General features: G+C 35.7%; 1 protein-coding gene across 8 annotated transcripts in view; it reads left to right on the top strand.

Moving 5' to 3' along the window:
• Positions 1–20,577, top strand: part of Gigyf2 (GRB10 interacting GYF protein 2) — a 131,411-nt gene that overhangs the window by 11,107 nt on the left and 99,727 nt on the right. For 7 of the 8 annotated variants that reach the window (XM_015481564.2, XM_015481566.2, XM_015481567.2 and 4 more), the window contains one exon: positions 19,891–19,973. In XM_015481564.2, the coding sequence (XP_015337050.1) occupies positions 19,933–19,973 (41 nt within the window). In that variant the 5' untranslated portion in view covers positions 19,891–19,932. Of the gene's footprint in view, positions 1–19,871; positions 19,974–20,577 lie in introns of those variants that run through there. The other variant, XM_048808744.1, reaches the window with a different exon arrangement.

Consider the following 20,577-nt stretch of genomic DNA (forward strand, 5'->3'; position numbering starts at 1 on the left):
TTTTTTTTTTTTTTTTTGGGGGGGGGATCAGGAAGTGAATCCAGGGGCACTTAAACACTGAGCCACATCCCCAGCCCTTTTTAGGTTTTATTTAAAGACGGAGTCTCACCGAGATGCTGGGATTACAGGCATGTGCCATCATGCTCAGCTGTAGCAGTTTTTTAAAGGTTTGTTGCACTGTGGAATCTGAAGTATATCAGTGAATTTTTTTTTTTTTTTGTGCTCTAATTTTAAAATTCATTAGTCTTGTATATTGAGTGCCTATTTTATATAGTGTCAAAATACTTTAATATCAATACTCATCAGAAAAGCTTTTAAATTATTAAGAATTTAAGTACTGGAAAACTGTGAATCTCCTGGTGGTTAAATGAAAGTTTTCCAGAATTCCAATTTTTTAATGTATTTTTTGCAATACTGGGAATGGAACCTAGGACCTCAAACCCAGGACCTGGAGCATGCTAGACAAGTGCACAGAGCTATACCCTCAGTCTTTTTAAAATTTTTAGACAGCGTCTCACTAAATTGCCTAGGCTGATCTCCAGCTTAACGTCCTTCTCCTTCAGCCTCCTGAGTTGCTGGGATTATTGGTGTGTGTCACTGCCCTTGATGTGAATATGATTTTTGACATTGAAAATGATCTGAAACAGAGTCTGTAGGTCCACAGGCTATACTTTGTGAACGGGTGCTTTGAATAGTTCTCAGTGTTATATTTACACCTTACATTGCGTTCTTAAAAATTATTTAAAAATTGTTTCAAATAGGAGTAAACATATCATGGAGTGTTTAAAACATTTTTAAATTAATTTTTTTTTTGATGCTGGGAGTTGACCAGGGCCTAGCATATACTTAGCATGCACTCTACCACTGTTGCATCTGCAGCCCTCATGGAGGGTTTTTTAGTGCTGGCAGATTGTGATTTGTGGACGTGATCAGTTATAATTCTTTTAAAAATAACTTATACCAGCAGTGTTCACCAGAATTACAGCTATGATGGAACTGTCCTATTAATCTCCACTGTTGAGTACTGTAGCTATGCCATGTGTGTCTGTTGGCACTGGAGATAGGACAGATATTACCAAGGAATTGTATTTTTTTTAAATGTAAAAGAACTTTTTATTATAGCTTAGGTTTCTTTGTTTTTATAATAGGCTTTATTTTTTAAAACTATTTTAGATATATAGAAAATTGAGGAGATAGTACAAAGAATTTTCTGAAATTAACATGTTACTGTGGTACATTGTTATAGTTACTAAACCAGTGTTGATACATTGTTATTAACCAGGGTTCATCATTTATTCACATTTCCTTGGTTATATCTAGTGTACTTTTCTGTTTCAGGACCCTGTTCAGGAATACCATATTATGTCTAGTCCTGTCTCTTCAGGCACCATTTAGCTCTGATGATTTCTCTTATTTTTGATTATCTTGACAAGTTAAAGAATTACCAGTCAAGTATTTTTGTAGAATGCTTCTCGAAGAGTGATTTTTTTTTTTCAGGGTTAGACTGGAATTGTGGGTTTTAGAAGAAAAATCAGAGGAAGTAAAGAGCCATTTATGTCACCTCATATCAAGAGCACATACTGTCAACATGACCTGTAACCATCCATGTTGACTTTGATGCCTCATTAACATTGATACTCTATCATGTTTTGTCCACTGTATTCCACCTGTGCTCTTGCAGAACTGAATTTTAAACTTTGTTTTATTTTGAGGGGGAGTCTATTCATTTTCAATAAGCTTAGCCTTTTCCCACCCATTTATTTATTTATTTATTTATTTATTTATTTAGGTGGTGCTGGGGGATCAACCCACAGCCTTGCATATGCTAGGCCATCACTCTACCTTTGAGCTGTATTCCCAACCCAGCGTAGTCTTTATAAAAATTAACTTTTTTGAGATATAATTTATATATGATGAAAGGCCTTCATTTTAAGTATATATGTTAAGTGTACACTTTGATAAGTTTTGACAAATATACATAGTTGTGTAACCGTCACTTCAATTAAAATAACCTTTCATCCCCCCAGGAATTTTCTCCAATTTTTTGTAGTCCTTTCCCCTGCTAATAATCTATTTTCTGGAACTAGATTAGTTTTGTCTGTTCTAGAATTTTATGTAAACAGAATCATTCCGAGTCATCCAGTATGTATCTTTTCTGTGTCTGGGTTCTTTTGCCTAGTGTAATGTCTGTGATTCATCCATGTTGCTTATATTGATAGTTTGCTTTTTTTTAAATGCCGAGAGTACTCCAAGTTAAGACTATTACAGTATTTGTTTATCCATATATTTGTGGGTGAATGTTTACATTGATCTTGATTTTTGGAATATTAGGCATAAAGTTGACTTTGGTTTTATAGTATGGGTAATGGTTCTGAGTTGTACTAGGTTGCAGTATTTGCCACAATCTTACAAATTAGGAATTTACATTCCTTTTAGGATAAGGAGAAATTATCCGAACATCTGTAATTTTTAAAAAGATAATCCTATAAGAATAATTTCAGATACAACGTGTGGGCCTGATATGTAGATTCTTCCTTGGATTTTTGGGGACTTTCTGGAAAAAAAATTCTTTGTTTTTAGTTCCTTGGATTAAGTGTTTAATAATAAAGTGAATAATTCAAGCCTAATTTTACTTCATAGAATTTTGTAATTAGTAAAATGTGTTAACATATTTGTTATTAAAATGTTTACATATTAATGATATGTTAATAATATTTGCTATAATAGAAGAATTCATTTATTTATTTACTTAATAGTACTGGGGATTGAACCCAGTTGTGTTCTACCACTGGGTATCTTGCCAACCTTTTTTATGTTTTTATTTTGAGGTAGTGTCTCGTTAAATTGCTGAGGCTGATCTTACTTGTGATCGATTGCTCTCACCTCCTGCCTTAGTATCCCAAGTTGCTTGGACACCTCTCCTGAGTCTTATTTTTTCATTAAAAATTTGTTTTATTTCATTAAATTTTTTTTTTTTTTTTTTTTTAAGCTGGATGCAGTAGCACATGCCTTGTAATCCCAGCAATTTGGGAGGCTGAGGCAGTAGGATGGCAAGTTCAAGGTCAGCCTCAGCAACTTAGGAAAGTCCTTAGGAGCGTAGCAAGACCCTGTCTCAAAATAAAAAAAGTCCTGGGGATGTGGCTCAGTGGTAAAGCATTTTGAGTTCTATTCCCAGTACCACCCATTTTTTTTTTTTTAAACTGAATTAATGTTGAAAAGAATATTTAACTTTCTGTAACTTTCTATGATGTTTATATTGGGGCTGTATAAGTATTTCATAATAGACCAGGCATATGCTTTTTATGGTAATTAAAAACATTTTGTTGTAAAGTAATTCAAGAATATTATTGCAGGTTATGAAAGTGGAGGAAAAAAATCATTACTCTCACTAATATTTCTCTCTCTTTTTTCTTTTTCTGATACCAGGAATTGAACCCGGGGCACATAACCACTGAACCACATCCCCAGCCCTAGCCCTTTTTATTTTTTATTTTGAGACAGGGTCTCCCTAAGTTGGTTAGGGCCTCGCTAAGTTTCTGAGGCTGGCTTTGACCTTTGTGATCCTTCTGCCTCAGCCTCCTGAGCTACTGGGATTATAGGCATGTGCCACTACACCTGGCTCACTAATATATCTTGATCTTGTGTTCTCTTTGTCTTATTTTGGCATAAGTATAATAACTAATTACACTCTGTGTATAAACATTATTGTGTCTGTATTCTGTTGAGTGAATTCTACTTTTTCTAGTGATGTGGTGTATGTGATTCTCCTTCATGTTTAGACCTTTTCTTTTCATCTTTTTACTTAGTTCTTTTCTGAAGTATGAGAAAATGTGTTCTGAGTCCTTGTTAATGGTATTAAAGAACTGGCAAATTGGGCTGGGGTTGTGGCTCAGTGGTATAACACTTGCCTAGGACTTGTGAGGCACTGGATTTGATCCACAGCACCACATAAAATTAAGTAAATAAATAAACAGAATAAAGGTATTAAAAAAATGACACCATGTTTAAAAATAAAAACAGATTTGAAGGTTATTTTCTCAAAGTGGTGGTATTAATTTTATGGGAAAATTTAAGTAGGGAATGAAATTATTATGTTATCAGAAAATTTACACTTAAAATAGTGTAGTTTCATGATCACTGAATATATTTAATTGTACTATTCTAGATAAACCATTTATTACCTAATTTAACCTTTTTAAAAAATAATTGAGCTGAGTGCAGTGGCACATGTCTTCAGTCTTAGTGACTCAGAAGGCTGATAGGAGGATTGCAAATTAGAGACCAGCCTCAGCAATTTAAAAGACGCTGTCTCAAAATCAAAAGGCTGGAGATATGTCTCAGTGGGTAAGCACCCTTGGGTTCAATCTCTGGCACCAAAAAAGAAAATTGAGGATTAAAATATAGTAAACGTGCATAAATCTGAAGTATATAGTTTGATAAATTTTGGCTTTTGTGTATACCTCTGTTATCACCATTTTTAGATAGTGAACATTTCTAGCACCCCAAAAGGTTTCCTATTCTTTGTCAGTAGTCCCTACTTCCATGGAGAGCACTTTTCAGACATCTGTGACCACTGATTATTTTACCAATTCTTGAACATCACATATGGAATAATGCCTGAAGTATTCCTTTGTGGCTGGTTTCCTTTGTTGAACAAAAGATGCTGGGGAGTACCTGGAAGATTCATACAATATTTTAACAATAGTTTTTTTTTTAATTGCCTAGTAATATTTTACTGTATGAATATACTTCCGTTTATTTATTAATTCATTCACTTGCTTATGCCATTGAAAATCTTCTGTCTTTTGGGTAAAACTTTAGTTCATTTCACTTGGGTATATGCCTAGCAGTGGATTATGGGGATATGGGGTGGGCATATATTTAGATTTAATAGATAATGCGTGAACTCTTTTGAAGTAGGTTAAACTAAGTTGCACTAGTGAAGTTAGTAATGGTGTGTTATCTTTGTCTAGATCTGGTCAAGGTAAAAATAGTGCACTGCTGAAGTGGGGACAGAACTATTCATTATTTAGCACATGTGAAGGGTGCTAGGGGAATAGAAAGGTAGAGAATAGGGGCAGATTCAGGTTTTTTGGTGTTCATTCTGTTATTCTTGTTGGCAGACTGCATAATATTGGCTGGTCTTCAACTGAGGTTTTGTCATTTTTTTTTTTCCTTGGGTTTTATGTGCCTAGAAAATAGAGATTTGCAATAGCGGATGATTTTTGTAAGATTTGGGAGATTTTCAAAGGAGTGTATGTTCTGAATTGTTAGTGAAACACTGGTGGTAGCTAATCAGTCTATCAAGACTTCCAGGAGTCAGTATTAGGGAATACTTTCGAAGTTGAACCATTAGACACTGTGCCATATTTTGATTCTGCATCTGTTTTGTCTTCTCCTTGCTGTGTGTTCGTTAAGCTGAAACTTAACACATAGATCTGCAGCTCCTTCATGTTGATAGTGATTACCTGAACCTACAAGTCATCTAGTTCCTCTGTTCTGTTCTTAAGGTAGATGAGAGACCAGAGTCTGTCTTCTCTTTGTTGTAAACCCAGCAATAAGATTGATTTCTTCTCTTTCTCCTTCTTTGAAAATGTACTTATAAGTACAGAGTGATAGTTGAAGTTCCAAAGAAGAGCTTAACAAAGATGAGGAAGCTAGGAAAACAATAGAAAAACAGAGAAAAGTAAAAATAATTATGCTAATAATCAGAGATAAAGTAACCAATAGTAAGGGGTAAATTTAGCTCACAGACTTTTCAAAGATGACAAAAGAATCAGACTACATAACATTATCAAGTACAAGGATGCAGTTTATTGAAGAAGACAGATTTCCTGATAATTGTATAAGGATTAGATTACTTGAATTCACTTACAAGGAATTTTGAGTAATGGCCAAGGTCAGAAATAGTTGTCACATAGAAATATTCTCTCAGGTCTTTTTTTCCTTCAGTACTGGGTATTGAACTCAAGTGTACTTTACCACTGGGCCACATTCCTAGCCCTTTTAGTTTTTGAGACAGGGTGTCACTAAGTTCCTTAGGTCCTTGCTAAATTGCTGGGGCTGGCCTTGAACTTGTCATACTCTTGCCTCAGCCTTGCAGGGATTATAGGTGTGTGCCTTTGCCCCCAGCTGTTTCTGGTCTCTTTAAGCCAGTTCTTTAAAATTTGTTGAGAGGCCTCTGTTTGAAGTCCTTATCTTTAAAACTAGGATATCTACAGGTGAGAAAAGACCACAGGAGGGAGATGAGAGCCTTGTCTTCTACTCTGTCATAGTTGGTTTCAGCAAGAGAAAGATATGCTAAGATATCTTAAGGATAAGCTATCTAAGATAGTCTCAGAACTATATTTTGCCTAGTTTCTCTCAGAAGCATTTTCCGTCCTTTTCTGACTCTTCCTCAAAGGTGTGAGTGATTTTTGTCTTTCAAAGGTACTAGGACAAGTTCTCCCAGAATCCTTGGGGCCTGCTAATTCCTATATGCCTTGTGTTTCTGTCTCTGCCTGTCATTGTCTGGAATGATAGTCTTTCTGGTTATTCATCCTTTGTTGTTGTCTTACCCTCATACCACAGTTTCTTCTCTTCATCTAGCCTTTTTTAAGACTTTATATTGACTTCTCTGAAATGTCATTTTTTGTTGAACGGCTGCATTGTAGTAAGCTATTCATAAGATATTTTCAGGCCTCCTTAAGCTCATCTTCCCCTGGTAATTTTGCCTTTTGCCCTCTGAGATTTTCTGTAGATTTTCCTATGGACAGGTGCTTCATTTTTATTCCTAGTATACCTTTTTGACATTATCAGAATCTTACATATGTCAACTTCTGTTTTTACTTTCTTCCCATTGATTCCTAAGTCACAATTTTGCTATCCTCTTTGCTTTGCCTTTTTTTTTTTTTTTTTTCTTTTTGGTTCCAGGAATTGAACTCAGGAGCACTCAGCCACTGAGCCACATCCCCAGCCCTATTTTGTATTTTATTTAGGGACAGGGTCTCACTGAGTTGCTTAGCTACTCGCTGTTACTGAGCCTGGCTTTGAACTCATGATCCTCCTGCCTCAGCCTCTCAAGCTTCTGCTTTGCTCTTTTATTCTTCTTACTGTGCTGACAAAACCTTAACCCATGTTTAGTTTTGTTAGCCCTCGGTGTCCTATACCTAGGCTGCTAAGTTGGAGAGAGAAGCCTACCACCTTGCAAGTAGGTGCTGTATCTTGACTGGGATCTCCTTGAGGATCCTAGATTGGATTCTGATACAGAGCAAGAACATGGTTGGGAAAACTGGTGAAATCCTAATAAAAAAAACAAAATAAAACAAAAAAAACTCTGGAGTTTATAGTGATGTACCAATGTTGGTCTCTTTAGTTTTGATGAATGGGTGGTGTCCCCCCGTCTGTCTGTGTCTGTCCCCCTGCCCCCCTTTGGGATAATGGGGATTGACCCAAGGTGCTTTACCACTGAACTACATCCTCTGTTCTTTTTGTTTTTTGAGACAGGGCCTAATTGCTTAGGGCCTCACTAGGTTGCTGAAACTTATTTCGAACTTACAGTTCTCCTGCCTCAGCCTCTTTGAGTTGCTGGGATTACAGACAAGGTTCTGGCTTGTACTTTGGTTCTTTAAGTATGAACATTAGGGGAAATTGAGGGAACTCTGTATTGTTTTTGTTATTATTATTTTTAAAAATAAACTAAGCATTCTTAAATTCAACAAGAACAACAACAACAAAAAATCCCCACACTCTTGTAGGGAAGCAGTTACCTTCTTCATTCAAACCCTATTATGCTGTCATCTTCTCTGTCATTCACTTCTCTAGAAAAATTCAGGCCATCAAATGTGATTCCCTTCCCACCAAAAACCACCCATGAAAATAACTCTGGAGGCAATCGTGTCATTTAGATCTACTTTCTTTTATCACAATTGGATAGGAGTAAAGGTTTTTTGTCTTTGTTGTTGTTTTTCCCTATTTATTCTCTGAAATCTTCCTCTTTTGTGCCTTCTCAAAGACTTTATTTGTTTTGCTAAGTTGTTTCTTTATCTTTTGATTCTACTAGTTCTTTTTTAGTGGGTATTTTAAAGTATGGAAAATTTTCTTTCTACTCTTTACTCTTTTACAGCTTAGATTCCTCCTCCCACTGCCTCTCTGTACTGGAGATTGAACCTAGGGGTGCTGTATCACTGAGCCACATCCTTTTGCCCTTTTAATTTTTTATTCTGAGTTGCCAAGGCCTGCTTTGAATTTCTTGCCTCAGTTTCCCAAATTGCTGGAATTGTGTATGGCACCGTGTCCAGTTTACAGCTAAAATGTTTGAAAGAGTTGACTACATTTGTGATCTTCCCTTCCTCACCCAGCCTACTCATCCCACTACAGTCTGACTTTACCCCCTTACCCCCCACTCTTACAACTATTCTTAAAAGTCACGAGTGTCCCCTTTTGAAGAATGAAGACTTTTTAGTTTTTTTTGATTTAGAAATTTTAAAATTTGAATGTTTCTGTGTTCAGTGTTTCTTACCAGTGCTATCTTTCTTATGCACACAGATTAGAAACTTACTAGGAAGGTTACTCATAATTCCACCATTCAGATGGAAATATTAATATTTTGGGGCATTTTAATATAAATAAACAATATTTTAAAAAATATATAATTATATTCTCTGTATTATGTAACTTGCCTTAAATGCTTAAATTCTTAAAGACAGCTTAACTGCTGTCTTTACATATCAGTAAAGACTTTACCCTTTTCTCCTCTACTGGCAGATGGATCTTGATTTTTGATGGTGCTTTATCCTAATAAACCCACTTTGTGTTGAAAATATTTTAAGTCTAAAGTGCATTTAGCATACATTATACTGAATATTATAACTTGGCAATACAGTACACTGTAGGGTATCACTCGGTTTTCCCTCATAATTCTGTGGCTGACTACAAACTAGTTTACTGATACTAGTCCGGTATTGCAAGATTTGTATTGTCTGGGAAAAGGTAAAAATTCAAAATTTAAAAGTATAATTTCTACTGAATGGAAATAACTTGTACTATTATAAAACCGAAAAATCATAAGCCAAACCATTTCAAGATGTGATTACTTCAGTGATTACTGATGGCGTTTTAAAATATCCTTCCTTTCCTTTTAGTTCTTGCTGATTCATTCTCCAGGTTATCCCTGGTGATCTTTCTGAAGTATAGTTTTCATCTCAGACACTTTCCTGCCCAAGTTTTTTCATAGCCTTCCATTGTCCTTGAGATATAAAATACAAAGAATTCTGTGATCTTAGCCCTGCTTTACCAAACTTTAGTTTTTTAGCCTCGTTCCACAGTTTACTGCCCCAAAGAACTTAAGATCTGTTTTGTTTAGCATTCCATCCACTGCCTTCTCTCCACCTTACCCTTATTGACTTTGTCTCATTCTTTGTAGCTTTAATTTTTGGAGTCCTCGTTATATGGGTTTAACACTGGGCAAACTGCTTAACTTTTCTGTGCCCTATTTTGTCATCTACGAAATGGGGCCAAAATCTATCTAAAATTTAAAAGAATAAATAAAATCACTTTGGACTCTTAGTAAGTACATAGTTCTCAGGGAATGCTAGCAGCTATTATAACTAAACACCTTTTTAAGTGTTACTCCATTTTATTTTAGAAGATTTCCCAATATTCCCAGAGCTTATTTTACATAGTTTAGTGCTTATAACATTGTAATTATTACCCTTTTATTTAGTTGCTTTTTTATGAGACTGGTATCTTGATGCCGGGGATTGCCAAAATTTATCTTGTTCATTAATCTGGTTAGAGATTACCAGAAAATGTTACCAGAATTCATTAGATTTTTTATATTGAATCAAAGAAAATATAGTTTTTTTTTCTATAGGAAAACCTAACCTTATAAATTCCTATATGTGAAGTGTGTTATTTTGTAGAAAAAAAATGGGACCTAGTTGTAAAGATTTTTAGGAAAGAGAGGTCAGGACAGGGATCCTCTGTCCCTTTAGGTGGCCTGTAATAGTAATGACTTGCAACCTTTTATAATTTGGAATTTAAAAAATAAATTAGATGGGAGTGTGTCTTATTTCTCAATGCTCTTTATTGAAAAATCAGAAAATGCAAAATATAAAGAAAATAAGAGTTCCAATAATCCTTGAGAATTTAGGATCTTGCAAATAGTTTGCTCTTTTTGCTGCTATCTAATAGCATTTAAATCTGATAAAATTTTACTGTAGGAAATCAGGGTGTTTTGTTTTATTATTAGTAATATATTTTTAAAAATATTTATTTTTTAGGTGTAGTTGGACACAATGCCTTTATTTTATTTACTTATTTTTATGTGGTGCTGAGGATCGAACCCAGGACCTCACACATGCTAGGTGAGCGCTCTACTGCTGAGCTACAATCCCAGCCCCTTATTAGTAATATTGATGGAGTTTTACTAGTTTAAAATTTGTTTGAAGATATATGTGACAAGAAGTCTAAAAGTACAAGAGATTGTCTAATAGGAAACAAATCTTGTTCATTCCATTGTACCATCCCCTCTCTAGCTTTTTTTTTTTTTTCTTTTTTCTTCTTGCTATAATGGAGATTCAATCCAGGACCTCACACATGCTAGGCAAGTGCTCTGCCACTCATCCCAACAGTCCCTCTCACAGAGGTACTTATGTTTTTTTTTAATGCATTCTTCCACAAAAATTTTTGTTGTGTATTTAGGAACATGAACATACATGCTTTTCAGAAAAAAAATCTCTACTTTAATATGTTTTCAGGTTAAAAATGATCTGTTAGATTAGTCTTCTATTTAGGAAGTTCCTAGTTGTAAAATGATAAATTGGTCCTTATTTAACTGTCTTAAAATGCCAAACATATAAGAGTTAAAGCTCACTGTTCATATGGTGACACAATACATACAGTTAAGTAAACATCAGTATAAATTGTCAGCCTAGACACGCTCAAGAAAAGTTCTAGGCCTGGCTCCCCGTTGTTGCAGACCTCTGCAGTCCTAGATCCTGTAGTTTGTTGTTTTAGGTAAGCTGTTAATAGAAGTGAATTGCTTGTATTGCTTGGACTCAGTCTCTGCTCTTCTGGTTCTTAGACTTCATTTCCTGTTCCTTCTGTCACTTTCACTAAAGCCTTTCCTGGCCCTTTTCCCTTGGCCTTGAGTTGGTTTTCCTCTGGAGAGCTCTTGTTCCTTGAGTGCAATGCCCCTGTGTCCTCAGGGCTCAGCAGATACTGGCACTTGGTAGGTATTTAATGAATTTTGTATACCAATGTCATTTTTTTTTTCCATTTTTAAATTTAGAAATTTATTCTGTTTAATCCACGAGCTTTATATAGCTTTAGTTAAAAAAAAAAAAAAAAAAGAGAGAGAGAGAGATAGAGAGAGAAACAAAAACAGTGAAACCAAGACACTATTTTCAAAGTCTGGGCCCTTCCAGCCTACCAATGTCATTTTGCAGTATAAATATCTTTCTTGTTTTAGCTTTTTGAAGTTTTATTCTTTAAGATGTATTAGTCCATTCAAAGGAACAGTGACCAGTTGGGCATATTTTCATACTCAAGGAAGGAAGTTAAGAAGCACCAGACTTCTTACTTTTGAAAACTGACTTGTTTGCATGTAGTTTGTTCACATGTGTTTTTTCAGCAATCTTTTGAACACTAAAGTTGTCTTAATAATCCATCTACCTTGCCTTTTTTTTGTTGTTGTTGTTGGCATTGAGAATTAAGCTTGGATCTCTCACAGATGGGGCACTAAGCTTTACGTCTCCATCCCCAGTTCCCTTTAAACCTTTAGTATAGAGTATATTCATGTAATCTGGGTCTGAACTTTGTTTAATTTTTTCTTTTTTTTTAAGTGACACCGGGTTAAATGCAGAGGCATTCTACCACTGAGCTACATCTCCAACGCTTTTCATCTTCAGACAGGGTCTTGCTAAGTTGAGGCCCAGGCTGGCCTCAAATTTGGGATCTTCCTTCCTCAGTCTCTGGAGTAGCTGGGATTACAGCTTGCTCCGCTGTGTTCAATTTAGCATATATTTTATATTTATTTATTTATTTTTAAAGAATAGATTTTTTTTTTTTTAGAGAGAGAGGAGAGAGATTGAAAGAGAATTTTAATATTTTATTTTTTAGTTATTGGCGGACACAACATCTTTGTTTGTATGTGGTACTGAGGATCGAACCCAGGCTGCACGCATGCCAGGCGAGCGCGCTACCGCTTGAGCCACATCCCCAGCCCCTTTAGCATATATTTTAATGGTTACTATATGTAACTACTGTTATCATTCTGAATGAATCAAAACACTAGTATAGTATGGAGTTCCTATCTTTAAAAAAAATCCTAAAACCTAGCAGTTTGTTAAATGAAAAGTTAAATAAAAATAGCAGTATGAGGCTAAGAAGTATAGCTCAGGATTGCCTTGTATGTGTGAAGCCCTGGGTTTCATCTCCAGTACTGCCCATCCCCCCCCAAAATTCCACCACAAGAATAACAATATGAAACTTAAAGTACTGTATTAAATGAACAGTGTGTATTATGTTGAATTCACTGTTGTGACCTTTGAATGATTTTCTCCAAAGAAATCATACTTGTGTATTATTTTGAGTAAACCATGAGTTTTGGAAATCTTTCCAATAGTGAAAGCATAAGTATAAAAGATTGTTTATTATAGCATTGTTAATAAAGGCAAGAAATTGGAAATTATCAATTTCTGTGGAACTTCATATAGCTTTAAAAATACATGGCTTAATTCTGTATCTGTTTACTGAGAGAAATGCATGCTTCTGAAAAAAGTAGGTGGTATGATTCTAGTTTTGTATAAGCAGATAGCTAATTGCCCTACCACATATATGTGAATGCATGTTTGAATGTGAATAGAAACATGGAGGGACACTTTCTAGGCTGTTAACATAGTGATCATTAACTTTTTGGAGGTTAATGTGTGTTGTGTTGTAGGTATAGTGTTAAAGGTACAGTGAGAGCAGTATATCTGGGGTACCCTTTAGTAGAAATCTGGAGTCAGTGAAGTTGAGTTTAAGTTAGAAGTTTAAGTCAAAAGTTTGAACTGGTGGCACATGCCTGTAATCCCAGTGCCTCGGGAGGCTGAGACAGGAGAATCGTGATTTCAAAGCCAGCCTCAGCAATGGTGAGGTGCTAAGCAACTCAGTGAGACCCTGTCTCTAAATGAAATACAAAATAGGCCTGGGGATATGGCTCAGTGGTTGAGTGCCCTGAGTTCAATTCCTGGTATCAAAAAAAAAAAAAAAAGAAAAAAGAAAAAAAATTTGAACTGGGTATCTAACCATATGCCTTTCTCTTTCTTGTATTCTTTTGTACATTTTGTACATGATGATTGGATCTTGTCCCTTGTGTTAGTTGATTCTGCTTTGGGGTAACCTCATTGAATTTTTTATTGTAACTTTCTGGATTCATTTCCAAATATGTGTGTCTCCCTATCCTAACTCAACTCCAGAGTTCAAGGTCTTTTGGCGGTCTTGTCAGGCACTTCACATTTATTTTTTCCAAAACCATACTCAAAGTCCTTCCCCTCCAAATTAGTTTCTATTTTTTGCTGCTTCTTAGGCTTTTTAATATAGATATGAAAAGTTCCTCACCCCAAGTATTAAATCTTACATATTCTATTCTGTTTCTGAATCCTGTTTTAGACTTTTCTTTTCCAGAGGGAGCAGTACTTTTTCTACTTTGGGAAATATTTTATGGAGTAGGTAGTTTGAATGGATTCTTGGTTTTGCAAGACTATTCTGAGGGAGGGTGGGTTGATTTCTGTGGGAAGGGAATGGCATGAGTACAACTAAACAACAAGTTAAATGCAGTGGATAATAGGAAGTTCTTTTCTGACTTTTAGATGAGTGGTTAAATAGTAATGGATTGAGTTGGGTGGGCTAGAGTCATCAGATAATAGGAACCTGAAATACTAGGAGTTTTGATCATATGTTGTATGTATGTGTATATTTTTTGGTATTGGGTATTGAACCCAGGAGGCTTTACAACTGGCCACATCCCCAGCCCTTTTAATTTTTAATTTTTTATTTTGAGACAGAATCTCACCACATCCAGTCCTACCCTAGGTCTTTAAAAACACACTATGAAGCCAGGTGTGGTAGCACACACCTATAATCTCAGCAGCTGAGAGGCTGAGGTGGGAAGATTCCAAGTTCAAAGCCAGCCTCAGTAACTTAGAGAGACCCTGTCTCAAAACATAAAAAGGGCTGACGATGTGGCTTGGTGGTTAAGCACCCTTGGGTTCAGTCCCTGGTTTTTCCCCACCCCACCTCAATAAATAAGTAAAAAATAAAGGGAAGTTGGGCTGGGGTTGTGGCTCAATGGTAGAGCGCTCATCTAGCACATTCGAGGCGCTGGGTTCTATCCTCAGCACAACATAAAAATAAATAAATAAAATAAAGGTATTGTCCAACTACAACTAGGAAAAAAAAGTATTAAAAAAAATAAATAAAGGGAAATGTATGTTGTGACCATGATGGTGTTTTAGGGAAACTGACCTTGAGGCTTAGTCTAAGAAGCAAATTAGAAATTTTATTGTAATAATTCAGACATGAGTTAAAAGGGTTTGGACTATAACAAAATAAGAATGCAAGAAAAATCTACGAGTTAGCCAAATTTGTGGCAGAATGACTGGATATGAGGGCTAGAAGAAAGGAGGGATTTTCATTTGAAGCCTGACTGACAAATAAACTGAAAACAGTGGTGTCACTGGAGGAATTCTCAGAAAAGGGGATCCTACCTCAGGACCAGGGGATATGATGGAATAGAATTTCAGCATGTGCTAGTCAGACACAGATTTATTTAGCTAGACACATATTCATGATAGAATGGGTGCTATCTCAAGGGAGAGGTGGCTTTTGGAGTAAAGTAAGAAATATCATTCAAGGGAGAATGCTGGCCATCTTGAGAATGAGAAGCTTTGGGATAAAGCAAGAACTATACATTCAAAGAATATTGTGGGCCATCTTCAGAGGCAGAGACAGCAGTGCCTTGGTGTGGAGTATTAATATTTATAGAGGGACAGTTGCTAGGGGTGGGACTAGAGGTGAAGTCAGGGCAGAGTTGTACAATTTTGCATAAGTTTCCCTGGTTTTGCTCTCATGTTACTTTTTACAGGCAATGGCATGTGTCAAGCAACCTCTTAAGCTAAGGACATGGGCCGGGTTGCTCACATGCATGTTTTTCTTTATTTTTTGCGGGAGTGGGTATTGAACTTAGGAATGCCACTGAGATATATACCTCAGTCTTTTTTATTTTGAAATCTAATTTTATTCAGAGCATTTTTAAATTTTTATTTTTATTTTTTAGTTGTTGATGGACCTTTATTTTATTTATTTATTTATATGTGGTACTGAGAATCCTAGGCTCTACCTCTGAGCCACAATACCAGCCCTCCTTTTTATTTTGAAAGAAGGTCTTGCTAAATTGCCCAAGCTGGCCTCCAACTTGAGATCTTCTTGGCTCAGCCTCTTGAGTAGCTGGGATTACATGCTTGTTTTGCATTCAAAAGTTCATGGGCGTTTTCTGCATTCCAAGGGTTTTGGGGTACTTCTTTTGAGATTCCATATGACTTTTTGTACCCCCAAATACCCATCACCACCTTTATCAGTTGGTGATGTCATAGAATAAAATAAAAATTTGAAATTTAGGACAGGGGTGGGGATCCTCCCCTGTCAATGGGCCATTTTGAAATTCACGGGAGAATTTTCATTGCTTTTGTTATAATGACCTTTCCACTCCCTATGCCCTCTTTACCACTCCACAATTTTGTGGGCAGAGTTCTATCCACAAGGTTAATAGGGAGCACCGCTATAGATCAGAAAAGTTCAAGGTAGAATCTGAACAGAGTTTATAGTTAAAATAACCATGAGTACTCTGAGGAACATGAAGAAAAGAGGAAAAGAAGAAATTTGGGAATGATGATGTAATAGAAAGGAAATTAAGGCTGGTGCTAGTCATGAAAGAAAAAGGAGGAAGTAATTTCTTGAGATAGCAGTCTGAAGAAGTAGAATAATGTGGTGGAGCACCAGAATTCTGGCTCACAATCCTGAATAGTTTCGTAAATCCAGAGCTGAAAACCACAAGGCTTTTAGGAGTTTGAACTGAAAACATTTGGAGAGGTGGTGAAGTCTTTTCTAACATCCCTAAAAAGACTATTTATGTTTCCTTTTTTTGTTTGTTTTTTTTTACTTTAGAAGAGTATTTAGAAATAAGGTGCAGTTTCCATTCCAACCTAATTAATAATTGAGAGGCATTGTGTGAGATTTAAATCCATTAAATCTGGGTTTATTTAAATTATTTGGGAAGGAACAATTCTGGATGGGGAGCTCAGAGTATGGTACTAAGTGCTTAAGTTAAATGTCTTCGATAGTCATACCTCTTAGGTTTTCTGCTTTAATTTACAAAGGAAAATGAACAGAGCACTATTCAGGGCAGTGTTGGTCTTTGATAATTAAATCACTTGGCTTATTATTAAGTTCTTAAGAGTTCTTTAGAAATTTACACTAGGAAATAATTTTCTTAGGAAAATGTTGTAAATGGTAGTTGGCTTCCTAGCTTAAGGCATTTAAAAAAACTTCTGAGCTTTTTAATGTGTATTGTGGTAGTTTTACAGTACCTAAAGATTTGATTTATAGGCTGGATAGTAAAGTGAACTGGAACAGGATTTCCTTGCTCATTGTTTCTTACCTGCTGCCTGAATTCAGGGCTTTTTTTGTAGTCCAAGACTGTTACCTGCAGTTGGGCAGGTGTGCACTACGCAATTCTAGGGGCTCATTTGTATTGTTTGTGTTAATGGCACCCCCAGAGTTTTTTACTTATGCAAAATGTGACCATATGTGGTGGCCTTGTAGTGAGTTAAAAAGTAAAAAAATCATAAAGCATTATTTTAATATTTTCACAAATAAAACATTGACTTTTAAAAAAATATTTGTTATTGTAGATGGACATGATATCTTAATTTTTTTATGTAGTGCTGAGAATTGATCCCAGTGCCTCACATGTGCTAGGCAAGCACTCTACTATTGAGCCACAACCCCACAACCCCAGCCCCCATATTGACTTTTTATCAGAATCTAATCACTTCGTAAATTTCAGTCTGGTTCACACCTTGACTTGGTTTTTAAATTCAGAACCATTTTCCAGTGATCAGAAGTCTCTTAGGTATTTGAGTTTAAAACCTTTGGCTAGGTTTAAAATGGTGGGAAAAAATGGTTTTTCAAGGTTTTTTGCATTATAAAAAAATTTTAATACAGTCTCTATAGCACTATTTAGTGGCTAAGGAGGTTTATATAAAAATCATACTGAGCTTATTTATGGTTAAGTAGCTCGTTAGTTTGGTAAGCAGGATACTTTAATTTTTTTTTTTAAAGGTATTGATGTATCTTCATTTTATTCATTTATTTGTATGTGGTGCTGAGGATTGAAAACAGTGTCTTACATATGCTAGGCAAGCGCTCTGCTACTGAGCCACAACATCAGCCCCAGGATACTTGTTTGAACAGTGGATATTTTACTACATTATTTCAGTTGAGATGTACCATAATTTCAGTTGAAACAGTTTTGAAGCTGTTGGTTTTATCCATTACTTAGAAATTATACTGTCAAGTAAACTCTTAACAGACCTTTCTTAATTGCTAAATTTTTTCATTTTTTGATTTGTTTTGCATTTTTGAAGAGTTGTTAGATTTATTTAGAAAATGAATGTAGGTTTTTATTATATATCACTTGTACCTATATAATAATAGCAAAGTGAAATAAATTGGTTAAATGGTCCTAAGGTTTTCATAAAGTCTGACTCTTATAAATCACTTTTCAGCTAGTCATTATGGAAGTCTCCCTCCTTTCTTTTCCTTTCCCCACCAGCGTAGTAACATATCTTTCAAAGTATTGACAACGCAGCAGTTCTTAAGGGAGTGCTCCAGTATTTTCCTATCAATTTTAAATTTAGTGGTTTGATGTTTGTGATCTCTTAAAAGCATTTTAAGTGCTTTAGTTTTTTTTTTTTTTTTTGTGTGTGTGTGTGTGTGTGTGTTTGATGGGGATTGAACCCACGGCCTTGTACATGCGAGGCAAATGCTCAGCAAACTGAGCTATATCTCCAGCCCAGTGATTTCAATCTTAACTTATTTATTTGTTGTTTGTTTGTTTTGTTTTGTTTTGAAGAGATTGGTATCTCATTATGTTGCCCAGGCTGGCCCCTAATTCCTAGGGTCAGGCTATCCTCCTGGTTCAGCCTCCTAAGAGGTGGGACTACAAGTGCTTACCACTGTGCATGGTAAATTTTTAACCCTTTAAAATACTTCAGGGCTTTTGCATGTGACCATGTGGTTTAAACAGTGTTGTCTATGAGCAGCTGTGTTTTGTTTTCTTTTTAATGTCCTATGGAGCACTTGGAATTATTCATCTAATTATGAATAGTTACTTCACTGTATCCCATTGCTGTTTTATTTTATTGCCTTTGTAATAGACAATAAGTTTTAATTCATTTCAGAATCATCTTGTAAACATTTTGAAGACTTTAAGCAGCAGTTGAAACTAAAAATAAGCCTGTGTGCAGACAACTGGCACAACTGCCATACAACTAATGGCAGTTATAACATAACTTCTAGTTAAAATGCATTCTAACTTCAGTGAAGTTAAAATGTAAAAGAAAATGTGTAATTTTTTTACTGCATTTTTCCATTTTTGATGTTATTTTAAGACTACTTTATGGTCTATTTACTTTTTTTTTTTTGTACCCAGGGATTGAATCCAGGGGTGCTTAACCATTGAGCTACATCTCCAGCCCTGTTTATATATTTATTTTTATTTGAGACAGAGTCTTACTAAGTTGCTTAGGGCTTCACTAAATTGCTGAGGCTGGCTTTGAACTTGTTATCCTCCTGCTTCAGCCTCCTGAGTTACTAAGATTATAGGAATGTGCCACTGTGCATAATATATTTACAGTTTTTTATACCATTTTCTAAGATTTGATCTCTTAAAATTATGGGATTCCCTTTTGCCTGGACAGGGTCTTGCTAAATTGCTAAATTCAAGGCCTTGAAATCCTGATCTCCTTGCCTCAGTCTCCTGAGAAGCTGGAAATACAGATGCATGCCACCATGCCTGGTTTACAGTTGCTTTTGAATTGTTACTCATGAAATTCATTAGCTTATTTTAACTTGATGAACCAAGGTGATTTAAAAAAAATTTTTTTTGTAGTTACAGATGGACAACATGCTTTTATTTTATGTTCTTATTTTTGTATACGCTAAGGATCAAACCCAGTGCCTCACATGTGCTAGGCAAGTGCTCTGCCACTGAATCACAGTCCCTGCCCCCCAACATGATTTAAAAAAAAATTTTTTTAGTTGTAGATGGAAACAACATTTTATTTTATTTATTTTTATGTGGTGCCGAGGATCGAACTCAGTGACTCATTCACGTGAGGCAAGCACTCAACCACTGAGCTACAATCCCAGCCCCCACAAGGTGATTTTTTTAAAGCATCACTGGGGTATAAAGTGCTGAGTAGATAGTGGGGAAAAGGTATGGCAGATGGCTGTGGGATAGGTGAGGAGGCTTCTTAATTAGTTTGGTAATCTTTATTGTCCCTTATGGCGATGGGGGACCCTTCTCAAGGAACTAATAGAAACTAAAGGAGAGTATCCTTTAATTTGTCCCAAGTTCCCTGCATAGTCTGCTTTTACCTGTCTTGGAAGTTTAGTCTTGTGCTGTGGGTGGATTTATTCATTTCATTTTGCCTGCTTTACTGTTATAAATAGGAATTAAAAAATGTAATTCTTGTTATTCTGTTTTGAGAGGAACATAAGCAAATCACTCGTGGCTGTGCTTTCTGACCTGGAATTCTGCATTTAATCTTGACTAATTTGTGCAGCTATTCTTCTCTTTAACAGGTTTCTCCCCATATAAAACTCTTTGTAAAAATACGGAGAAGAATGGCAGCGGAGACGCAGACACTGAACTTTGGGCCTGAATGGTGAGTTTTCAAAGTCTCATCCTGTTTGATATTGGATGACTAGAAAGGTATTTGATCAGGTACTGGGTGGTGTGTACATGTACACGTTTTTGAGACTTTGCTTCATGTGCCTAGTTGAAAACTAGTAATAAATTATATTTGGTAAATGACTGCATTTTATACTTAATTGGAATGTTTTTCTTGGTCTGGCTATGTAATGGGAATGAAATTCAAACTCTACAGCTCCATCACCCTAGAAAATTGTTTGTTTTGTTCGAGCCCTTGTCTAGGTACATTTTTTTGGTACATATTAAATTTTATATAGTTGTAATATTTTAATGTGTATGTTTTCTGCTATAGTGTGTGATTGCTATTCATAGATGCATTTGAAAAATTGTTTTGTATGGAAATATTGTTTGAATTTTATTTTATCGATGGGCTAGGCAGGTAGTCCAGAATTATACTGGTTGTTAGCAGTAGCCCATCTAGGATTGAGTTAGCATTTTCCACAATAACAATTAATTGACCTTTGAGTCTCTTACAGATGTGTTTGGACTCCGAATATGGAATTCTCATGGAATTTTGAGATCCATCACATTGTAGTGTGACTCCCCCCCCCCCCCCC

Source organism: Marmota marmota, unplaced genomic scaffold (genome assembly GCF_001458135.2).
Source record: "Marmota marmota marmota unplaced genomic scaffold, marMar, whole genome shotgun sequence".
NCBI classification, from domain to species: Eukaryota; Metazoa; Chordata; class Mammalia; order Rodentia; family Sciuridae; genus Marmota; species Marmota marmota.